We start from the raw sequence: 24890 nt of genomic DNA, 5'->3' as shown, positions 1-24890 counted from the left end.
CTTTAAAGTCAAGAATAAAATTTAGGTGCTTGTTATCAATCACTTCTTTCAACCACAGCACTGGAGGTCCTTGCTACTTCAATAATATGACAATGAAATAAATATAAATAATCGTAAAAGAAGAAACAAGCCATCACTTGTCACCAGTGATATGACTGTCTACACTGAAAATGCAAAAAAACTACAAACAGATTATTAGAATTATTATGGCAGTTCAACAAGGTTGCTGGATATAAGATCGACATAAAAAGTTGAGTTCCATATCTATGCACCAGCCTGAAAGGATTAGTTAGAAAATATTTTAAAAGCTATCATATATACTATAATAGATATCTGCTCCATGTCTGTCTCACCACCCATACTAGTGAAGCATCAGGAGGCATGTTCATGATATGCAACACCATTCCTGAACCAAAAATGACTGAGTTGGGAAGTACTACAACTCAGACTGAGCCAGGGATTTAGCGCTAGATTTATGAGATACCATCTCAGAGTAGAGCTAGAATGGAGATGCTATGAACTTGATAGCCAAAGGGCAGCTACAAGTGCAGAGGAACAAGGAGAATGAGCAGACACTCAGCAAAGGCTGAGACTATGGGACCCAAGAGAAGTTCCTGCCCCCACTCCAGATCCCTTCCCAGTTCCTGGTCCTCAGATTCCAGAACACATCTCATCTCTCAGCTCTCTCTCTCTTTCTCTAAGTCTGTATTCTCCTTTCTTGATTGAGCAACTCTGAAATGAGTCTCTCTAACTGGAATCCAAAAGGATTTTAATTAAAATGATCACAACATCAGAAAGTCAACAGTGAAGCTTCATTTTCCCCCCTCCTTATTTTCTTGATGTGATGGGTGAATATCCTTCTGGAGTGTTCTGAACCATCTCAAGGGAGGATAAAGTAAGAATACAGTAGATTAAAAAATTGGCACATTGACCTAGGATCAATGCCAGCTTTATCCATTATCCTCTCATATGTCTGAATGTTATCCATTTCATATAAAATTTATAATCACCTTCTTTATGACCTTAAGAAATTTGGGCTGAGATCTTCAAAGGAATGTTGCCAATAAAATGGATTGTCCTTGGGTCATTTTAGTAATCTCTCTTTTCTTTATCAGTGATGAGGGTCAGTTTTACTGCCTGCTACTCTCCCACTCTAATTTACCTGACAAGATAAGACCTACTAACATAAGACACTCAAATATGACATGTGGATTTTCTCACGGGGAGATTATTTTTTCCAGTGACCACAGGTTGACAGCAAAACACAGAGGTTTGTTTTAAAATCACGGATTATGTTAAATGAAGGGGGTAAGCATAGAACATTGATTAACATGGAACCCAGGGGCCAGAAACAAAGTTGTCATCTCCCACCCCTAGAAAAGTAAGGTCCTGAATTAGGGACAGGAGCCTTGGATTTGGGAGACTTGAATCAGAACCTGCCTCCACCTTCTACTAGCTCTGGAGAAATAGCATCTCATCTCTGGCCTTAGATCTTCAATCCATGGGAAAACCATAAGGATAATAATTCTTGCTTATAGGACTGTTGGAGGATTACAGGTGTTAACACCTATATAGGCCCTGGCACTCTACCTAGCAGGGACTCAGAATGTCAGGGAGTCAAAAACAGAAACCTGTTTTGAAAAGAGAGCTGATTCCTCTAATCTTGAGCAAGGTTCTTTCAAAGTTGAGAAGTAATTTATCATCATAAAGTATTTTTACTATGCTGTTTTTCTAAATCCCTACAATCAAACTGGTTGTTGTCTGCATAATGACCAGAAAGTGACAGCAGAAATGAGGAGAAACCTAGGGTTTAATCCAGAGTCCCAAAATGTTGAGATTCTTCTTGTAGGCCCTAACTCTGTCCAGAGAAAGGGTCCTCTGATCAATGAAGTTGATCAGAGACCCACTGATGTTCTAGAAAAATCAGGTCAGGGCTGAGCAAAGAGTCTGGCTGAAGAAAGTATCATAGCAGCCACAGAGAGGTTCCTTCTACTGGGGTCAGTAGCACTTGGATCCCAGCCAGTCCCCTCCTAGGAGGTCTGTCAGATCCTGGGGCCTCTTCTGAGTATGGGCCATACCTGAACCTCTTCCAGGTACTTGGCATTACCCAGTAATGTTACCCAGTTACTTGGCATTAGGGTGAAGCCCAACTCACCCCTACCCTGCCCACACGTGCAACACTAGCCAGCTGGATCCATGACCTCCATACCTAGAATCCTCCACCAGAATCACTAGCTCCACATAACCCAGGCACCAGCCAGGATTTTTCTTGGCTCTGTCTCTTCTTAAGAAATTGAATGGGGAATAAAATGGTCTCTGCCATATTAGATCCAAGTCAGGCTGACCTACTTATCTATTTTGAGAGATATACATCCAGGGGAGCTATGAAAAACTGGGCAGTTAAAGAAATACTATCTATCTTATTCCAGGGAATAGTAAATCTGCAGCATCCAGGACAGAGGGGTGACCCTCAAATGACTATCCTCCTTGCACCAGCCTGCCTGCTGCACAGAGCCCATTTTTCTGAGAGGACTTCATGTTCCACCAGAGTTTTGATTCTTCCTTGGGCCTGAAGCGGGGCCCACTGTACTCTTGGATTTTTCAGTCTGGTTTTTCTAGTTCTTCTGCCTCTCCTTTGGTCACCAGCACTCTTAGCTGCTTGCATGCGGAGTTCCGCTATCCTTACTACTCTGCAGCAGCACCTCAGGAAACCAGGAACCATGTGTGAGAGTCAACAAGCATGACCAGGCTCCAGAGGAAGCTGGCCAGGCTCCTTCAGGAATGAGTAAGGGCTTGAGCTTCAGCACGCGGACCTCACGTCATCTCTTTGGGATTCCCAGAGTTCTGTTTTGCTTATTTCAGGCCTTGGCTCTGTTCCAAGAAATGGTCAATGCCAGATAAATGAGGTCGTGTTGAATCTCCCTGAGGAGTTAGTTTTGGGATTAAGTCTACTAAATAACTGAGGGGCTCCGCAACACACCACTTTTTTTTTTTTTTAAATTTACAAACACTTGTAATTGTTTTAGTGCTCTCTTATGCAATCTTTAAAATATAATGACTCAGTCATGGCCCAGCTGGATGACATCTCCAAACAGCAAACAGCAGCTCTGTGTCTAACATGAAAGGAATGGTCAGTGTGTGTTTGCTGATAACCTCATCATCATGCTGGGTTGTAGATCTCTTCTGAGACTTTCGCTTGCTCCAATTTTGTACGGAAATTTCTCTATTCTGCTTCAGCCAGTTCTGCTCTTCCATGCAGGATTTTGAAACAGAATGGAGCTGCAATGGGCTGAGATGAGAAGGCTCTCACAGAGGGGCCCTGATGGAGGGGATCCTAAAATCCTGCTGTGGAGACCAATCCTCAGGGCCCGGTGAGCCCAGGAGTGGTATTTCCCAGTGTTGATATCAAGGGGGACAACATAAAGAACACAGCTCCTGGCCATGGGCATCCAGGTACAGGGAATGCACAAGGGCCAAAGAATACTCTAACAGTTCCCTGTGAAGAATGTGGTTGTACAGGGTCAACAGCTAGGGCTCCTGTTAAGTTCTACTCCAGTGGCAGGATCAGCAGGAACCATGCAGCCTGTCTAGACCCGAGCCTGTTTTTGCAGATCCTGATGATTTGGAGTCAGATCTGCTGAGAATGTGACTTGCTTCTACTCTCCAAGGCTGTACCCTGAGGAGCTCTAACCAGGGAGCTCCCACATGAGTCTACTGGGTCATGGGGGTCGGGGTGAGAGAGTTGGATCCTTCAATGTAATCACATCCAGGAAAAAAGAAGAGGACATTCTAGTATTTACTGAGTGCCTATCATGGCTAGGCTTTAAAAGATAAGAAAATTGAGGTTCCTGGTAAGATCCAGGGTCCCAGAGCCCTGACCAGGAGGTCTCATCCCTTTGGTGATGAATGCTCTCCCCCCACCTCTCATACTGCCCCTTTTCATGATGCAGCCCCATAAGAGGATTCTGTAATCTGGGGTTCTGCTTCCCTATTCCTCTCTCAGACAACTGTAGGAAATTCAATCTGAATTTGCTTGGATATGGAGAAAATAGACAATGTACAAGTACAGTTAAATAGCAACAGTCCTAAGAACTTGGTTGGCTCCATCAAATTTTTTTTTTTTAAGATTTTATTTATTTATTTGAGAGAGAGAGTGAGAGAGAGAAAGAGCACAAGAGGGGGAGCGGGAGAGGGAGAAGCAGACTCCCTGCTGAACAGGGAGCCCAATGCGAGACTCGATCCCGGGACTCCAGGATCATGACCTGAGCCAAAGGCAGTCGCTTAACCAACTGAGCCACCCAGGCGCCCAGGCTCCATCAATTTTTAAAGAAAGAAGGTGGAAGCAAAGAGAAGCAGCTGAGGCCCGAGTCATGTGACTACCCAGAGCCCGCAGAATTCAGCTCCCAGCGTTCCCACATGGGCAGGTGAAGGGTTTTCATCATGTCCAAATGAGGCCAGTTGGATTCTCCACTTACATACTGAGATTAAAATCCAAAATGCAGAACATGTGTGAGCATGAAGCCCTCGCCATTGGGAATGGTGCCCGGCTGCACACCAAGAATAGGCTTTGCTTTCCCAACTCCTATCCCAGCTCCTCCCTGACTTACCAAAGAAGTTCAGGGTTAGTAATGTAACCACATCCCGCCTTACTTCCCTCAGCCCTACAATAAAGGGCAAGAGCCAGGAATCACCTCAGAGGGTCTGAGAGGAAAAGGGTCTGGTCCTGCCTGTTAACCTCCCCCATTATGGGAGGATCCAGTTTAATGCTAACTTCTGAACAGCTCAGCAAGACTCGTCTACACACTCAGGAACAGGAGAGACCCGGCCAAGGTCACACAGCTCCAAAGTGGCATGCTGGATTCAGACTGTGCGCATCCCATCAACATGAACCCAGCTATTTTCTGGAGCATAGGGAACACTTGGTTTGCATATGGCACAGTGGTTTGGTGCATGGCCTCTGGAGACAGATTCTCTGCGTTTAAAGCCTGGCTCTGCCACTTTTTAGCCCCTTAACCTTGGGCCAGTTATTTAATCTCTTTCTGGCCTCAGTTTCCTCCTTTGAAAAGTAAGTCTGATAACAGTACTCATCTAACTTGGGAGTTAGCTAAGTTACTATATGTGAAGCACTTAAAAAGGTGCCTACATTTATAGAAAATCCTTTATGACTGTTAACTAAAACAAATAAAAAGCAGAGAGACCCCACAGCCCCTGGATCCTGGGCCCCTGCATATGCTATGTCTGACATGGGAAGAAGCTGCCTTTCTTCAGCATGAAGAGTCAGTTGGAAGGGCAGGTCTGGAGTCCCAGAGGCACTAAGCACCCCCGGAGTCCAGACCTCATCTTTGGTTAAGTGTGGGCCTTGTAACATTAGGAGGCTTGTTAAACTGAAGTAGGACCTGTGTGCAAATGCAGGGTGCACTGGGGTCCCACTCACCCAGTGCTATCTGTTCATTCCACACAGCGAAGGTGAACTTCATCTCCTTGGAGAGCCTCCCAGACACCTCAGTGTGATTTCCCACTCCTCCTCGGGGCATAGCTTTACCATATCAGCATGGACTCTGGGATCAGATGACCAACTGCTCTGAACCCCCGTTTCCTCATCTGCAAAGTGGGGATAACCAAAGTAGCTAAAGTTGTTATTAACCTGCTTACCGTTAACCTGCTAAGGTTGTTATTAGGCTGAGGATTATTATATCCTCTCGAATTGGCCCCCTTGTCATTATGAAATGGACTTATTTATCCCTGGCAATATTCTTGGCTCTGAAATCTGCTTTGTCTGATAGTAATAGGCACTCCAGCTTTCTTTTGATTAGTGTGAGCATGGCATATCTTTTTCCATCCTTTTACTTTTAACCTCTTTGAGTCTTTATATTCGAAGTGTGTTTCTTGTAGGTATGTAGCTGGGTCTTGCTTTTTTATCCAACCTGGCAATCTCTGATTTTAATTGGGGTATTTGCATTTAAAGCATTTATGAACATGGTTTGGTTTATATCTACCATATGGCTATTTGTTTTTTATTTGAACAATCTCTTCATTCTCCGCTACTTCTTCTTCTCCTGCTTTCTTCTGGATTAACTTAGTATTGCTGAATTCCATATTAACTCCTATGTTGGCTTATAACTCCTTGTTGTATTATTTTAGTGGTAGCTTTAGGGTTTATAGTATAAATCTTCAACTTTCCACAGTCTACTTTCAGGTGATATTATACCACGTCAGGTGTAGCATAAGAACCTTACAAAAGTACACTTCCTTTTCTCCCCTTCTGGTCTTTACGTGATTATTGTCATACATTTTATTTTTATACATGTTATAAAACTCACTCTACATTGCTATTATTTTTGTTGAGAGTCAATTACCTATTTTTTAAAAAGATTTATTTATTTGAGAGAGAGAGAGTGTGTGTGCATGAGCAGGAGTTGGGGGTGGGGGAGGGCCAGAAGGAGAAGGAGAGACTCTCAAGTAGACTCCCCCCTAAGCACAGAGCTCAACTTGGGGCTCCATTTCACAACACTGAGATCATGACCTGAGCAGAAATCAAGAGTCGGACACTAACTGACCGAGCGACCCAGGCACACCTCAATTACCTTTTAAAGAAATTTAAATACTAAGAAAAATCTTATATATTAAGAAAGTTATGGTGCACCTGGGTGGCTCAGTTGGTTAAGCAACTGACTCTTGATTTGGGCTCAGGTCATGATCTCAGGATCATGAGATCGAGCCCCAAGTCAGGCTCCCCACTCAGTGTGGGGTCTGCTTGAAATTCTCTCTCTCCCTCTGTCCCTCCCCCCTGCTGTGCTCTCCCTCTCTCTCTCTAAAATAAATAAATAAAATCTTTTAAAAAAACCTATTTTTGGTGCTTTTCATTGTTTTGTGCAGATCCATATTTCTATCTGATATCATTTTCCCTCTGTGTGAAGAGTTTCCTTTAATATTTCTTACAGTGAAAGTCTGCTGGTGATGAATCCTTTCAACTTTGGCAAGTCCAAACATGTCTTTGTTATAACCTTTTTTTTTTTTTTTGAAACATAATTTTTCAGAGTATAGAATTTTATCTTGATTTTTCTCCTTTAATACTTTTTAAAATGTTGCTCCACTTCTTGTTTTTATTTTTTTTTTCCCAAAGAGAAATGTGCTGTCATCCTTAACTTTGTTCTTTTATACATAACATTTCTTTTATTCTCAGGCTGAGTCTTAAAGTATTCCAGATTGGCTTGTGGGAAAAGGCACTATTCCCAGTCCCATGTGAGGACCACATACTGTTCCCTCCAATCCTTCCAGGTGATTCTTTCCCTCACACACATGCAATAGTCAGTGCTCAGCTGAATGTTTGAAGGGGGTCACTGCAGATGCCTGAGTTCTCTCTCTGACCAGTTCTCTTCTGTCTCCTATTCTATCCCATGAATTCCAGGTGCTTTGGTCTCCCTCGACTCTCAGCATCGTGTCTTCAAATCAGAGAGTTCACTGGGCTCTGCCTCAGTTGCCCCTCCTAAGGCATGGTGTGGAAACTCTTGAGGTAGTAAACTGGGACAAATGTAAGACTAATTTAATTTAATTTAATTTAATTTAATTTAATTTAATTAATTTCCTCACTCTCACTGCCTGATGTCCAGTGTCTTGCTATTTTAGTCAGGAGGGTAACTTCATGTAACTTCAACCTGGTCAGAGTGGGAGTCCCCGAATGTTCATTTCACTGAAATCTTAGGGCCACCCAGTTCCATGCACAATGTATGGTGTCCACCCTCGCATTATCTGGCCCTCAGGACAGGGAGCATGTACCTTGCACACTGCTCCACACACAGACAGAACTTAGAATACTGAACAATGACTCTTCATCAGCAGTCACTAAGGCAATGATGTGCTTGCACAAACATGAATTATGTAAGTTCCAACCAGTATTGTTCACTTGATGATCTAATTTTGGAAAAAAAGTTTGTATGAGATCTCATTTATCCCAGGTTTTATGCACAAAAAGTGACAGACGATGCTTCTTTTAGCACTATGTTCTTTTAGCAACTAAATGTCACTCTTGCGACATTCAACCCATCACCCAAAGAAAGCAACAATCGAGGAAGCTTCTGTAGCAAGAGCCAACCTAAGACTTTCTCATGGTTTCTTGATGCACAGTGATAATATTATTAAAATAGACAACCAACTGCTATGGAAACATTCAATGTGGAGAGAAAGAACCTCAGAATCCAAAGGTTTGCCCAGCACAGTTTAAGAGCAACAATGCTGGGATGCTGAACTCTTGCCTAGACCAAATGCTGGAGGCTGCTGTGTCTTGACTCTTCCCCTCCGGCCCAAGATAAGCTAAGCAGACAGGAAGAACTGATCACTTTTGTTAAGTGTCAATGCCTGCAAGACATTTAGCAGCCTTTTTCCCTTTCCCATTTTCAAATACACAGTCTTAAATCCCAAAGAGCCAAATTAGTAACATTCCAGTGAAACTAAATTATCAGAGATAATGAATGCACAGGGCAACAATTCAATCAACCAATCTGTCTATCCACCATCCTATTTGCCATCAGTCCATCTGTCCACCATCCTGTCTGTCCATCAGGTCATCTGGGAGGGTATGAAAGCCCAGGGGCAGGACACCACTGGGCACGTCAGCCCATTAAATGCATCAAAGGGAATGAGCCAAGGGAGGAAGACGAGAGGACCACAGGTGGTTTTGAGCACACCCTCAGGTTGAGTCATCTGTCAGAAGCCACAATATCTGCATCGGCTCAGCAACCCCAGCAGAGCCCCAACCCTCCCCTATGTGGGCTACCTCTGCCTGAGGGGTCACTTCTGGTCTTACCTCCCACCTGCTAACCTAAACTTTCTTGTTCGACCCCAGAATCCCTGAGTTCTGTTCCTAACTGCTGCCAGCAAACTCCTGTTCCAAGAGATAACCGCCTTCCTGGAGCTACAGGTGGAAACCAGCCAAGTGGCAGGAGCCTCCCACCGTGCCAGGGCACTAAGGAAAGTCATGATGAGCCACGGCACCTGGCTGCCTCAGAGGAGCTCAGCTCCTGGCCCAGCTGTACCCCAGCGCTAGCTGTTACTTTGTTCTGCATTCTCTTTCCTTCCATGTGGACTCCCACACAACATCCACGGGAGCAAAGCAGGCATCTCCACCACCATCACCCCCACCATCGTCACGGACACAGAGTGCACACCTAACTAGGCCTCCCTGCATCATGGGCACACCTTTACTTAGCCACCTACTTTCAGGTGATATTATACCTGAGAAATGATCACAGGTGAGAAATGATCACACTGGCTTTCACAGGAGGCCCTCATGCATGTTGTTCATGTTGGAGAAACTCTAGGGCTGTGCCTATTATGAAGGCCCAGCCCTTCCTCATTTCTTGCACTTCATCCCTCACTCCTCACCCCTCCACAGGCCCCAGCTCTGATACAGAGAGGCAGGGCAGCAGACTTTCTGGAAACTTATCCTTCCCCTTTTATTTTCTACCACTGCCCTTAACTTGCTCTTGACCCCTTCGCACTGAGGCTAAAACTTGTCATCCTCCCCTGCAGGTTCAGGGCTGCTGTTTATAGGACAATATTCAGCCAAGTTCAGAATCAAACTCAGGCCAAAACCCCAATAGGGGCTCCTTCTTCCCTCCTTCCTCCAGGAAATGTCTTTTGGAGGCTCCAGCAGTGCCTGCATCCAGCCCACATGCCAATGAAGCAGTGTAGTCCCTGGGGGTCACCAATGCAGGGCTGTCATCTGGGGATGAACCCCAGTTTCCACCACAGCTGATCCCCATAGCCCTGCTATGCTACTGCATCACAGGTCCACAACACCACACCCCACCCGCTATGCCCTCACAGACCCCACGTGGGTTCCCCTTCTAACCAGCTCCGAGCCCTCGTAAGGATGCAGAGACTCTCCAAATCCTGTTTCCCGCATCTTGCAGGGGTCTCTGCTCTCAGGTTGTGGGGGAATCGGGCACAGATTCCAGCTCTTCTCAGAGTCCCCCTCAACTCTCCAGTGACTCAAAGTGAGATTTCTCACACCTCGTGCCCCTCACTGCACAATCCAGTCTGAGGCCCAGTGCTGGGGACATACTAAGCAGTCTCCAAATGCTTGGCACATCCCTGTCTGCCTTCTTTCTGGGGCTGGACACCCCTGGGGTCATTTCCTGCATTCTTCCCAAGGGATTCAAACATTGGAGAAGTGCTTTCATCATCTGACCCTCATTGGCCCTTCCCCATACTGTCAACAACAGCCACCACCAAGTTTAATGACATTTACTGCAGGCCTCCATGGGCCAGGCCGTGGGGGCTAGCATTTTACAAATGTAGTGGTCCCCATCAGTCCTCGCAGCATGGTAGGAGGCAGACGCACGGATCGCAAGGCTAGGTGATGCACCCAGGGTTATGAAGACAATGGGTTTCTGCCTGAAGCTGATGCCCTGCTTGCGGACACACAGTGCTGGCCTTGCACTAGCTACAGCAGGGGGACCCGGGGGGCTGGCGCCTCTGGGGCCCGCGGGGCTCACCATGCCTCCTGTGCACTCGCGGCAGTCCTGCAGGCAGCTGACATTCTCCCAGGTACTGTAGGCCTTCAGCCCCGCCACCAGCGCCTGCAGCGGGCGACTGTCCACAAGCTCCTTCCCACGGAAGACGTCCTCATCCAGGAGGACCCCAGCATACCTGCGAGAGGAGCGCAGACATGTGAGCGATGCAGCAGTGCCCCCACCCCAGCCCCCAGGAACCATGGTGGAGGCGCGTCTGAGGCAAGCCCAGGGTGATACCTGCTCCTTCCTCAGATGCTACCAAAGTCTCCATGTGCCCTTCAGAACCGTCACTCTGCACCCTGTCGCTGTGAGGCTCCACCACGCCATCTGCCCCTTGGAAAACTTCTCCCTTGCTTTCTGTCCAGGCTTACTTTTCTGCCAGCCCCTCAGAGGCCCCATTGCTCACGTTGGCATCTGTCTTCACAGCCCTTGACCCGACAAAAAATGGGCACTCAGTGTAACTCTCTCCCTGCTGTCGTCTACCATAGAAGATCATATTCCAAACTATTTCCCTCCTCCCTTCACACAAAAATCTTTCACGTCTCTTATATATTTTTTTTAATTTTTCTGATTCTACTTCCGTTGAAAGCGTGCTAGGCAGAATAATGGCCCCCAAAGATGACGAGGTCCTCATCCCTGAAACCTGAGAATATGTTACCCCATGTGGCAGAAGGGATTTTTTTCAGATGTGATTAAATCTAGGATCTTGCGATTGGGAGATTATCCTGGATCATCCGGGAGCCCAAATGTAATCACAAGGGTCCCTATAAGTGAGAGGGAGGCAGGAGAAGGAGATGGGACAACAAAGTAGTCAGGGAGATGCAGCATGAGACTCAACCAGCCATTGCTGGCTTTGAAATGGATGAAGGGGCCACAAGCCAAGTAATGAGGGAGCCTCCAGAAGCTAGAAAATGCAAGGAAGTCAATTCTCCCCTAGAGCCTCCAAAAGGAATGCAGCCCCGCTGACACTGATTTTTCATCATTGAGACCTATTTTGGACTTCTGATCTCTAGAACTGTAAGATAACAAATTTGTGTTATTTTAAGCCACCAAGTTTGTGGCAATTACTTATAGCACCAATAGAAATGTATACAGATAGGAATTAACTTCTTCCTTCAAAGTGGTAAGATTCACCATTTTCCTTCATCTCTCAGCCACCTATGACTATGACTACTATGCAGCACAATGTCTATGGGCCTCCCTCCATCTGCATGCACACCCCCTCAGTTCTGGTTTTCTTCTTTGCCATGTTTCAAAATACTATAATGGAAGGTACAGGTTTCCCTCTCTCTCCCTTCTGAACAATTTCTTATAGAGCTTGTTTTTAAAGTCTCTTAAAATGAGTTATCGTTTATAACAACTGCTGGGAATAAAAGCTTTAGTGAACTCTTTCTCACTATGCTCTACCAAATTCCAGGACTGGCCTCTGATAAAGGGTGGTAAACACACTGAGCTGGGTACTTTCCTCTAAGCACCTCAAACTCATGGAAAGTACCATGAAGTATGGCCTTTCTGGTCTTCTCAACTGAAGCTTCAGACTCTGGAGATTGATAAAAGTAGTGGTAGTTAAAGGTGTTGATTCATTGACTGTTCTCTGTCAATTGAGTGCCATCTATTGACATGATTATATGATGTTTCTCCTTTATAATGTTAATATGGCAAATCATATAGATTGATTTTCAAATGTTACACAAGCCTAACATTCCTGGGATAAACACCACTTGATCACTGTATAGAGTAAAATGCACTGTATGTGATCTACTAACATTTTGTTCACAAGGGATAGTGGTCTCATAATGTCTTTCCCTGGTTTTTGGTGTCAAGGTAATGCTCCTAAAATGAACTAGAAAGTTTTCCCTTCTCCTTCATTTTATGAAAGAGTTTGTGTAAAGTTAGTATGTTTTCTTTTCTTAAGTATTTGGTATATTTCACCAACAATGTCAGATGAAGCTATTTCGATTTTCCAGTTCTTTTTCAGTCACTTTTGGTAACATGTCTTTCATGAAATTTTCTATTTCATATATATTGTAAAATATATTGGCATTACACTGACATTATATCAATAATAATAACCATAGTATTTAATTTTATCCTTTCAATCCATTTGAAAGGATACTGTAGGATCCTACTGTAGGATCTGTAGTGATGTCCTCTCATTTATTCCATATGCTGATCATTTGTGTGTCTTTTTTCTTAATTAATCTAGCTGAAGGTCTATCAATTTTATCTATTTTTTGAAAGAAAAAATAATTTTTGGCTTAATTATGTTTATTTTTTGGCTATTTCTTATTTCAATGATTTCTGCTTTCATTTTTATTATTCTTTCTGCTTGATTTGAATTTGATTTGTTCCTTGTTCCACCTGAGACTAATGTAACACTGTATGTTAATTATACTTATATAAAATAAATAAAATAAATAAAATAAAATAAGAAAAGAATGTGCATTCTGCTGTTGTTGGATAGAATATTCCATGAATTTCTTTTAAGTTCAATTTCTTTCAAGTTCATTAGTAATGTTCATATCTTTTATATCATTACTGTTTATTATATCAATTACTACTCATTAAAATGGAAATTTACACCATTGATTTTCTAATTTTCTCCTTTTCTAATGTAAATATTTTAACTTTCCCTCTAAGAACTGGTTTAGCTGTACACCACAAATTCTGATATGTTGTTTCATTTTCATTTTGTTCAAAATATTTTCTAATTTCCCTTGAGACTTCTCCTTTGACCTATAAATTATGTGTGTTGTCTAGTTTCCTAATATATGGGATTATCCCAGATGTTTTTGTTATTAATTTCTAATTTCATTCTAATCAGAAAACATACTTTGTATGATTTCAATCCTTTAAATTTACATGGTTTGTCTTGATAAATGTTCTATGTGCACTTGAAAAGAACAGATATTTTTCCAAAAAAGGCATACAGAAGGCTAACAAACATATGAGAAGACATTCAACATCAAAAATTATCAGGAAAATGCAAATCACAACCACAATGAGATATCACTATACACCTGTCATTATGGCTAAAATAAAAAAACATAAGAAATAGCAAGTGTTGGCAAGGATAGGGAGAAAAAGGAACTCTTGTGCAATGTTTGTGAGAATGCAAATTCGTGCAGCCACTGTGGAAAACAGTATGGCAGCTCCTCAAAAAATAAAAATAGAAATACCATATGATGCAGTAATTCCACTACTGGGCATTTATCCAAAGAAAATGAAAACACTAATTCAAAAAGATATATGCACCCTTGAGTTTACTGCAGCGTTATTTACAATAGCCAAGATATGGAAGCAACAAAGGCATCCATCAATATATGAATGGATAAAGAAGATGTAGTGTATATACATAAAATGGAATATTAATCAGCCATAAAAAGAATGAAATCTCACCATTTGCAACATGGATGGACCCAGAGGCTATAATGCTTAGTAAACTGTTAGTCAGAGAAAGATATATCCCATATGATTTCACTCATATGTAGAATTTAAGAAATAAAACAAGTGAACAAAGAAAAAAAAGACAAAAAACCAGACTCTCAACTATAGAGAACAATCTGGTGGTTACCAAAGGGGAGACGGCTGGGGGGATGAATGAAATAAGTAAAGGGGATTAAGAGTATGCTTATCTTGATGAGCACTGAGAAATGTATAGAATTGTTGAATCATACATATATTGTACACCTGAGACTAATATAACACTGTATGTTAATTATACTTAGATAAAATAAATAAAATAAAATAAGAAAAGAATGTGCATTCTGCTGTTGTTGGATAGAATATTCTATAAATTTCTTTTAAGTCAAGTTCATTAGTAATGTTCGTATCTTTTATATCATTACTGTTTATTATATCAATTTTTATATCAACTACTCAAAGAGAATGACTGATGTTTGCAACTATAATTTTGGATTTGTTAATTTCTCCTTTCAATACTTTCCATTTTTGCTTCATGTATTTTGAGGCTATTTTGTGAGACCATGCACATTTAGATTGTTATGTCTTTTTGATGAGTAGACTGCTTTGTCATGAAATGTTCCTCTTTATCTCTGTTGATATTCTTTTTTCTGAAGTCTACTTTATCTAATATTAACATATCCACTCCAGCTCTCTTATGGTTAATGTCTACAGGTGTAAATGTTTTAGTCTCACACTTTTAATCTATTTGTCTTCATATTTTAGGTGGGTTTCTTTTTTTTTTTTTTTAAGATTTTATTTATTTGACAGAGAGAGAGAGACAGCTAGAGAGGGAACACAAGCAGGGGGAGTGGGAGAGGGAGAAGCAGGCTTCCCGCCGGGCAGGGAGCCCGATGCGGGGCTCAATCCCAGGACCCTGGGATCATGACCTGAGCCGAAGGCAGACGCTGAACAACTGAGCCACCCAGGCGCCCCTTAGGTGGGTTTGTTATAGCAAGCATCTAGTTTAGTCTTGATTTTTTTATCATGTCTGACAATCAGCAAATTAAATAGGAGTGTTTAAATCATTTACACCTAATGTAATTATCAACATGATTGAGTTTGAAACTATTATCTTGCAATTTTTCCCTCTATCTATCCCATATGTTCTTTGTTCTCTTTTCCCTCTGCTCCTGTCTTCTTTTGATTAATTGCTTAGGTTTTAGTATTCCACTGTTAGAGTTTTAGCTATGTTACTTTTATGTTTTATAGTGATTTTTATGGTCTAAAATATGCATCTTTAACTTAACATGTTCTTCCCTCAAATAATGTTATACCACTTCTCAGATAATCAAAGAACCTTACAATAATATAACAATACACTTCCATTTCATTCTCCCATCCACAGTGCTACTGTTGAAATTATTTCATATCTATCTACCTATCTATCTATATCTTCTACATATGTTATAAAATTCATTGCTATTTTTGCTTTAAATAAACAATTTATCTTCCTACCTTATCAACATTATTGAGGATAATTTATTTTACAATAGACTGCATTCATTCAAAGCATGCCATTTAACGAATTTTGACAACTGTACATACCCATGAGAATAATATTAGAATCAAGCTACAGAACATTTCCAATACCTTCCAAAAAATGCCTCACGCCTTTTTACAGTCTATCCCTTCCTTGACTGATCCTCATCTCCAGTCAACCACTAACCCACTGTTTGTTACTAGAGATTAGTTTACATTTTATGTAAATAAGATTATACAGTATGTTATGTCTTGCTTCTTTCCATCAGCACATTGTTTTTGAGATTCATCCATACTGTAGCATGTATTAGTAGCTGTTCCTTTTTATTGCTGACTAGAATTCCATTCTATGCAATGCATATATTACATTTCATTTTTGCATTCACTGTTGATGAACATTTTGCTTGTTTCCAGTTTAGGGCTATTACAAAGAAAACACTATGGAAATTCATGTAAAAATCTTAGAGGAGACATATGTCTTTATTTTCCTTCAGTAAATATGTAGGAGGGAAGTGACTGGGTCATATGGTAGATATATTTTTAACTTTTTAAGAAACTGCCAGTTTTCCAAAGTGGTTGTGAAATTTAAATTCCTACCCGCAGTGTAGGAGAGTTCTAGTTGTTTCCACGTCTGCCAATAATTGGTCTTTTTAACATTAGTCAATCTAGTGGATATGTAATGGTGTATCTTCATGGTTTGAATTTGCATTTCCCTGATAACTAGCATCTTTTCATGTATGCATTGGCTGATCATTCATATATTTTCTTTTGTCAAGTGTCCACCTGAATCTTTTGTACATATTCTATTGGCTTGCTCATCTAATTTTTAGTTGAATTGTATTTTCAGTGTTACTGCCTATTCTAGATAATATCCCAGTGTCAGATACATGTATTGCAAACATTTCCTCCCATTCTGTGGCTTGCCTTTTCATTTCCTTAATGACAAAATCAATTTTGGCTCAAGGTATTTATTTACCTGTTTCCATCCATTGGATAATCTTGCAATGTCTGAATATCCTTGTTTCCTTAATGAAACCCGAACATGCAAAAGTTGTTGCACTGGGCCTCATTCTACAGCAAATAGGCAAGTCTGCTATCAAACCTCATAACTGAAACCATTGAGTTGAGACAAATGGAAAAACAGGGAAACCATCATTTGTTTAACTGGCACTTAGATGAAGAAAACCCCAATTGTATTGAGCAACTACTAAAGCAAAGAGCTTCTGCATTTATCATCTAACTTCATCCTTATGACAACCCCATGAAATAGGAAATCATATCCCCACTTTACAGGTGGGGAAACACGTCCAGCTGAGATTACATACCTAAATCAAGGTCTCCCAGAGCAGGACAGAGCTAGGATTCAAACCCAGGACTCTCTAGTCCTAAACATCATGCTCTTTTCATGACAAATAATGTGTCAGTGCCCTGAGAAAGTTTATAGCATTCTCAATCTATGCTATAGTACCATTACCCATGTCCTGGACTGTGACTGCCATACAATGATTCTCAGAGAATCCCAGAGCTGACCATTTTAAAAAAAATGTATATATGACTCCCTGCTGACACACAGCCCTAGACCTTGCCTAGGGTAGAAATGGGTGAGAAATAAGAAATGAATAGGCTTTAAGAAAAGAAAGACTCATGAGACTCTCTCCTAGCAGAAGTCTGGTGAAATTTCTTTGCAATGCTGGCCTGTGATTTTACTTAAAACTCTCAGGACATGGGCCCTGCTGAGGGAGAGCCTCCATCTGCCAGACAGAGAGGTGCCCCCAGTGACTCTTATTCTTTATCATACCCCATGTCTCCTTGCAAAGAGGAACTGAGAAGCCTTCTGAATGCAGGGTATGTTAGAGTCCAGAAGGTACATGTCTTATGAAAATCTGATATAAGAAACTTAGAGTGACCCAGAAGATAAATTAAGATTTCAGGATTCTGTGGAAAAATTATTCATTTCTAAATATGTTTATTTTATAGGCAATGCCTCTAGAAATGTGAAGTATTTGTTTACAGGTTACATCCACTTGAATTATTAGAACCCACCCTCACGGTAAGATTCAGGAGAAATGCAGATAGAGTATCTCTAAAACTGTTAAGTCAGTGAGAGGGCAGGATTCAACAGCAAGTAAGACTTTGGGGCAATAAGATTTCAGGATTATATTAAAAACACAGTTCAATGCACAAATGGTGGTGTTCATTTGCTGAGGAATATCTTAATACCCATCCTGAACTCCATTCTTTGACAGGGACAGGACTTCGGTGAGTTTTTGAAACCATGAAGTGTCATTCTGTCCATTCATTTATTCCATAAATATTAATGAAATCTTACTTTGTGCCAGGCACAGTTCTAGGTGCTATAGAAACATCAATTAAAAAACAAAGAGAAACTTGGTGAGTTGTCTTGCAGTGTTAAAGAAGTTACTAAAGACACTCTTGGGTATTTACCCCAAAGACACAGATGTAGTGAAAAGAAGGGCCATATGCACCCCAATGTTCATAGCAGCAATGTCCACAATAGCCAAACTGTGGAAAGAGCCGAGATGCCCTTCAACAGATGAATGGATAAAGAAGATGTGGTCCATATATACAATGGAATATTACTCAGCCATCAGAATGGATGAATACCCAACTTTTACATCAACATGGATGGGACTGGAGGAGATTATGCTAAGTCAAATAAGTCAAGCAGACAAAGTCAATTATCATATGGTTATCATATGGTTTCAGTTATTTGTGGAACCATATGGTTATCATATGGTTTCAGTTATTTGTGGAACATAAGGAATAGCATGGAGGACATTAGGAGAAGGAAGGGAAAAATGAAGGGGGGGAAATCAGAGGGAGAGATGAACCATGAGAGACTATGGACTCTGAGAAACAAACTGAGGGTTTTAGAGGGGAGGGGGTGGGGGGATGGGTTAGCCCGGTGATGGGCATTAAGGAGGACACGTACTGCATGGAGCACTGGGTGTTATACGAAAACATTGAATCGTGGATCACCAAACTAATGATGTATTGCATGGTGATTAACATAACATAATAAAATAAAATTTAAAAGAAAGAAGTTACTAAGGACAGTGCGTGATACATGATAAGCAATTGGATATGTGTTAGTTATTGTTGGAATTTCATTCTTAAAGACATTGGGTAAAAAGAGATTGCCAGAGATAATGACTAAATTCAACTGAAAGCTAACAGCGACAGTGCTGTGGCCCCTCCTGGCCCAGAACCCAGCCTGGGCTACCTCAGCTACCCATTTGACCTAGAATAAATAAGAGGCAAGGCAGACCCAAAATATTCCTTTTGGCTGATACACTTAAAATACTGACATTAAAAGCTAGGAAGTTCATTTTTGTAGCAAATTCCACTAAATGATTCCCAGGAGAGGTATCAGCTACTAACTGCCCTGACCAGCTACCCCTTGGACTAACTCCTTCACATCATGGAACTTCTGCTTCAGGGACCAACAGAAAGTTTGGAAGCAAAGCTCCAAACAACCTCATGGGCAAGTATGATGTAATGACACAAGGCAATTTCATTCAGGTCAGTTGAAGCAACCTGTGCAGAGAGCCAGGCACTCTTAGATGTGGAGATGTCAAATTAAGGATCCACAATTTCTATGCACAAAGAATTCACAACCATAATCCAAGAGTAACGGTACAATGATAAGAGGGGCCTGGCTGCAGCAAGAAGCTTATCAGGGAGCTCCTTATTCTAGGAGAGACTCAGAGAAGGTATCTTGGAGGAGATGACATCCTGAACTAGATCTCAAAAGATGACTATGAACTGCCAGGGGAAGGAAGATAAAGATGTGAGAGATGCATGTGGAGACAAGGTGGGGAGGCTGCTTGTGAGGAAAGCTGAAGTAGAGCAGGGCTGAGTACGGAGCTCAACGTGGAGGAGAGAAGACACAGAGGTGGAGTGGAGATTGTCAGGGGCCAGGCAGAGGAAGGTGATCCAAGGCTGCAGGAGGGAGCTTAAGTTTATCCAGTACAGAAGACACTGGGAGGCCCTGGGAGGGTCCCAGCAATCAAGTGGGAGTTCAGATTCTATTTAGGTGTGGTTGCTTGTGGAGGATGGATTTGATGAGGACCAGGCTACATGTGAGGGGCAGGGCACATGAAGGGGAGCTGGGTAGGGCCCAGGTGAGGTAAGAAGGAGGGAGGGCCTTGAGTAATCTTCATGTGGGAGGCAAACTCTCCAGAATGTGGTAATTGGTGGGGTGGGGGAGGACAACTGAGTCTCGGGGGTGATAGCAAGTAACAACAACCGACACTTACTGAGCACTAATGGCCACCACAGGAGGCGTTCTACCATCACAGTCAGTGGATAAGAACATAGAGAGCATGAGCCGGGCAGTGCAGTATACATGTCCAGCAAGACCCACATGCCAAGTGCCCACCAGGGTGCCCCTGAGCCAGGAAGCATGCAGGGCGCCATCGGCACTCAGCAGTGGGAAGCAGGTCTTGGCTATCCTGGGCCCCAGGGGAAGAGGTTAACAAGAAACCTAAGGGTGGCACCCATGGCCAAAGGCAGAAAACAGGAATCCTACCCAGTCACACGTGCCACTCAAACAGGATTGTTGGCTGCTGAGTCCTCAGGGCCTGGAAAGGTGCCTGACACAACGGTCATGAATAAAGGGAGGAGGAGACGTGTCTGCCAGCTCTGGAGGGGGTGGGCAGGGAGAAAAGCCCTGGCAGCCTCCTCAGGGGCCCATCATCTTTCTCAGAGGCTCTCACCATGCCAGCCCTTACTTCATCAGTCAGTCCCACTGCCCAGCAGCTGAGCAGCCAGTGGGGAGAAGGGTCCCATCCCTTCCTGGACTGAACAAGCCCCAAAAGACATCAAGTTTCCTTCCCTCCTTGTTAAAGGCAAGACAATGTGAGTGATGCAGAGTGGCGCTGGTTGGGCTCACTAGGGGCTAGACAGGTCCTCCCTGTCTCCAGGCCTATAGAGGCAATTGGGAAGCAAGGGAATAAGGACAAGGGTGAGTAGCCTGCCAACCTGCTACTGCCAAGCCCCAGACAAGGCACTGCATGCCCCATGTGGCAGGGACCATGTCTGACTCCAGCACTAGCCTAGTAAGCAGGGCCACCAGATTTGACAAACAGAAACAGAGGATACCCGTTTAAATGTGAATTTCAGATAAACAGTGCATAATTTCTAATTTAAGTATTGGGATATACTTAGACTAAAAAATTGGCCATTGGACATCTAAAATTCAAATTTGGGTGACTGTATTTTACCTGGTAAACCTACTAGCAAGGTACCCTGTAGTTACTGAATACATAAACACACGTGCCCTGGAAGAAGCCATCCCACCTCATTTCTATTACCTGCCTTTAACCGTGAAGTGAAGCTCTAACTATTCATGTTTTATCACATTAGAAGGGAGGAGAGGCAGGGCCAGCTGACCTAGCTGGTGGTCTGTTTTTCTTGCTCACCTAACTCCAGACCCATACACTTAAGCTCTAGACTACTCTCATGAGTATTTCTCTGTGCTTGAGGAGGACCCAGCACATTGAATAAACATCTATTTCATCAAAGTTGAGGTTACCCAGACCCTGACACTTGAAGCCAGTTGATTGGCAGCACTGTGCCCTTGGGAATTTGGAGGTAGGGCCTAGAAGCAAGGTCTGATAACCTTTTTAAAAAAATGGGTGTGAAGTGGGGAGAGGTATACTTAGTATAAGATTTTGCCACATTACAACCAGTTTCATTGAACTATTTCCTCACAAGTCAGAGAAGGGGCAACAGGGGCTATAAACTAGAGAGAAACAGGAAAGCCAGAATATGTCAGAGAAAACACCGGCTTCTCTCTGGGCTTGTTTTAAAACACAGAAAACCTCTTCCCCCCGATGAAATGTTTCTTCCAGAAGATTCCAATAACCAGATTTTCAGTGGGCCAACCCCCTGCTGCAATGGGGGATACAGAAGGAAACAAAGAGGGAGGAGCAACAGAACCACAATGGGGACCCTGAGCAAGGCCAGAAAGCACAGAGGGTGCAAAGGCGGTGAAGGTCAGGAAAATCTGGAAGGTCCTAGGGTCAATTAGATTGACAGCTTGATAAGGCGTGGACCTGACCCTGTCCTGTTCAGTACTGTGTTACCCCTGCACGGCACGTGGTAAGGATCCTGTGATTTTTTTTTTTAGGATTCCATGATTGTTTATTAATTTCCATTAATCACCTTTCATTTCTCCCCTTGAAATCTTAAGCTAGAATTGTGACTTCTCTATTTCTCTGATGTTGGCATTTGGAGGGTATCTCCCTAAAATCAAGAGAAACTTTAATGTTTACTAATAGTAGCAATATAGCACTTATAAAATCAAGGTAAATTAAGCTTAAATCAAACTAAAAACTAAATAGAGCTGAAGAAAAAGAAAACATGCTGTATATATCACACTTCTGTCATACATAAAGATGCATGTGTATATACTTGTATATATAAACTTGTAAATGTAGAATATAGGGCAACTCTTTGTTATGTGGTCTATTAACTTCTTGTGTCATGGATTGTGAATAGTGGACAAAGAAGTCAATGTGTAGATACTCTTGCCTCTTTGTAATAGTTACAAATAAACCACCGGGCAAAAAATTCAAAGAAGAGTTTTATTTTCCTTTGCCATGCAAGTGAAAAATTATCAGGTTTCGTATCAGGTTATTTTGATCCACTTTAAGTTTTTGTAATAATTTAATATAGCTGCCTTTTGGGCGCCTGGGTGGCTCAGTTGGTTAAGCTGCCTTTTATCTGTTAGTGAAGTTTATTTCCAGGTCACACTAAGAAGCTTCCCAAAAAGCTCCTGTGATTCTCAACTCTGTTCAGTAGAATCACCTAAGTAGCTTAAATACACATACTCCAGATTCTTGGGAAAAAGAAATACAGGTAAAAGCTGAGAAGAGATAAAATGAAATACTAAAAAAATACTCAGTAACCCCCCTCAAAAGAAAGAATTATAGTCTTACAAGTTTACATTATCTATAAAGTGGTATAATACCAATTCAAGGTGGGTACTGGCAAGATAAGGATGCATATTACAATACTTACAATATTCACCAGGAAAAAGAAAGAGGGAATGAAAAACCGAGAAAAGACAGAACAGAGCAAGTAACAAAATGCTAGACTTATTAGGAATTACAGTAAATAAAAATGAGCTTAACATTCCAAATTATAAGATTATCAAACTGGGTAAAAAGTAGGACCTCACCATATGTTATTTATAAACATCTCACAATGGCACATGTAGGTTGACATAATGACAGATCGGTTAAAATAAAAGGGTGGGAAGAGATAAACCATGAAAACAATAGGCATTAGAAAACTGGTACGGTTATAACAATAGCAAAGAAAGTAGACTTCAAGACAAAAAAAAATTACCAGAAACAAAGAGAAACATTTAACGAATATAACAGGCTAAATTCCTCTAGAAGACATAATAACCCAAAATCTGAAGGTGCTAAATAACAAAGCTTAAAAATACACAAAACAAAGTTAGCAGAAATTTTTTTAATACTACTTTTTTATTTTCTAAAGAAAGGTTTTAGACCAATAAGCTAGAAGCTAGAAAAAGAAAGCAAATTAATCCCCAACTAAACAGAATTCAGAGAGAAAATAATAAAGACAAGAAATTAAATCAATAACAGAAAATGGACAAAAATGTAAGAAAAGCATTCAAGACAAAAGTATATTATTTGAAAAGATTAACAAAACTGATAAACGTCTAGAAAAATTGACTTGTAAAAAAAGCCAAAAACTGTATTAGTAATAAGAAGGGTCATCACTACAGCTCCTATAGACACTAATATTATAATAAGGAAATATTATTAACAACTTAGATACATTTTTACAAATTAGAGGAAAAGGACAAATTCCTGGAAAAACACAAATTAACAAAACTGACAGAGAAGAACTTAGTAATCTTAAGATTCATATTTGTTAAGGAAGTTAACAGAGTAATCAAAAATCTTCCTATTAAAAAAAAATGTCCAGATGGCTTCTTAGTAAATACTACCAAATCTAAGAAATAATACCGATCTTGTAAAAACGCCTTGAGAAAATATAGAAGGGACCACTTTCCTAGTCACATTATGAGGATAGCATAACTCTTATACCAAAACCTAATAAGGACATCTCAAAGGAAAGAAAATTATACTCTTCACAAGTATAAACACAAAAATCCTTATACAGACATTACCAATTTGTATCCAATAATATAAAAATATTATAATGCATTATGACCAAGGATTTAAAAGAATGCAAATCAGCCTCAGCATTTGAAAAGTAATCAATGTAACTCATTTCATTAATAGAATGAAGAAATCTCACATGAACAGCTAAATAGAGGGAAAAATTAAGTCAAAATCCAACATCCATGATAAAAATATTCAGCCAACTAGGAGTAGAAGGGAACTTCCTCAGCCTATGAAAAGGCACCCACAGGGCACCTGGGTGGCTCAGTCGTTAAGCGTCTGCCTTCGGCTCGGGTCATGATCCCAGAGTCCTGGGATCAAGCCCCGCGTCAGGTTCCCTGGACTGCGGGGAGCCTGCTTCTCCCTCTTCCACTCCCCCTGCTTGTGTTCCCTCTCTCGCTGTGCCTCTCTGTGTCAAAAAATAAATAAAAAATCTTAAAAAAAAATCTTAAAAAAAACACAAAGGCACCCACAAAAATCCTTCAGTGAATTTTCACACTTAATGGGGAAATACTGAATGCTTATTCTCTAAAATCTGGAACAAAATAAGGATGTTCACTCTCACCATCGCTATTCAATATTGTAACGGAGGTCTTAGACAGTCCAACAAGACAAGAAAAAAGAATTTTTAAAAGGCATAAATATTGGCAAGGAAGAAGTAAAACTCTCTTCATGTACATGTGATATGATTATATATAGAGAAAATATACTAGATCTAATAAGTGAATTTAGTGAGAATATAGGAGGTCAATATAAAAGATTCAATTACATTTCTATATGACATTAAGAAACAATTGGTAATTAAATTTTAAAAAGTAATTCCATTTGAATAAATTTAGTAAAAAATGTGAAAGATCCCTACACTGTAAACTATAAAATATGTGAAGAAAAATTAAATTCCTATATAAATAGAGAGATAAACCATCTTCTTGGATTTGAAAGACCCAGCACTGCCAAACTGCTTAATAGATTCCATGCAATCACAAAACAATCAGGCTTTTTGTTTAAAAAACAAACAAACCTGATAAGCAGGTCCAAAATTGTATATGGAAGTGCAAAGTGCCCAGACAAGTTAAAACAGCCAAGATAATTTGGAATAAGAGCAGACTTGATGACTCATACAACCTGATTTTTTGGTAACAGTTTTGAGATACTTAAAATATCTCCGTTTATCGAGTAACCAGAACTCTCATGCATTGCTCAAATGAGTATAAAATGGTACTACCTCTCTGAAAAATGGCAG

The 24890-nt window shown here is 41.3% G+C and overlaps 1 protein-coding gene across 1 annotated transcript in view; it reads right to left on the bottom strand.

Moving 5' to 3' along the window:
* ACOXL (acyl-CoA oxidase like) overlaps positions 1-24890 on the bottom strand; it is a 315844-nt gene that overhangs the window by 156947 nt on the left and 134007 nt on the right. Inside the window, exon 12 of the mRNA XM_021697716.1 lies at positions 10497-10650. Coding sequence (XP_021553391.1) covers positions 10497-10650 — 154 coding nt within the window. The remainder of the gene's footprint in view (positions 1-10496; positions 10651-24890) is intronic.

The sequence above is a fragment of the Neomonachus schauinslandi genome, chromosome 10 (genome assembly GCF_002201575.2).
Source record: "Neomonachus schauinslandi chromosome 10, ASM220157v2, whole genome shotgun sequence".
NCBI classification, from domain to species: domain Eukaryota; kingdom Metazoa; phylum Chordata; class Mammalia; order Carnivora; family Phocidae; genus Neomonachus; species Neomonachus schauinslandi.
Note: the sequence above shows the minus strand (reverse complement) of the source record. Positions and strands in the feature narration are given on the sequence as shown.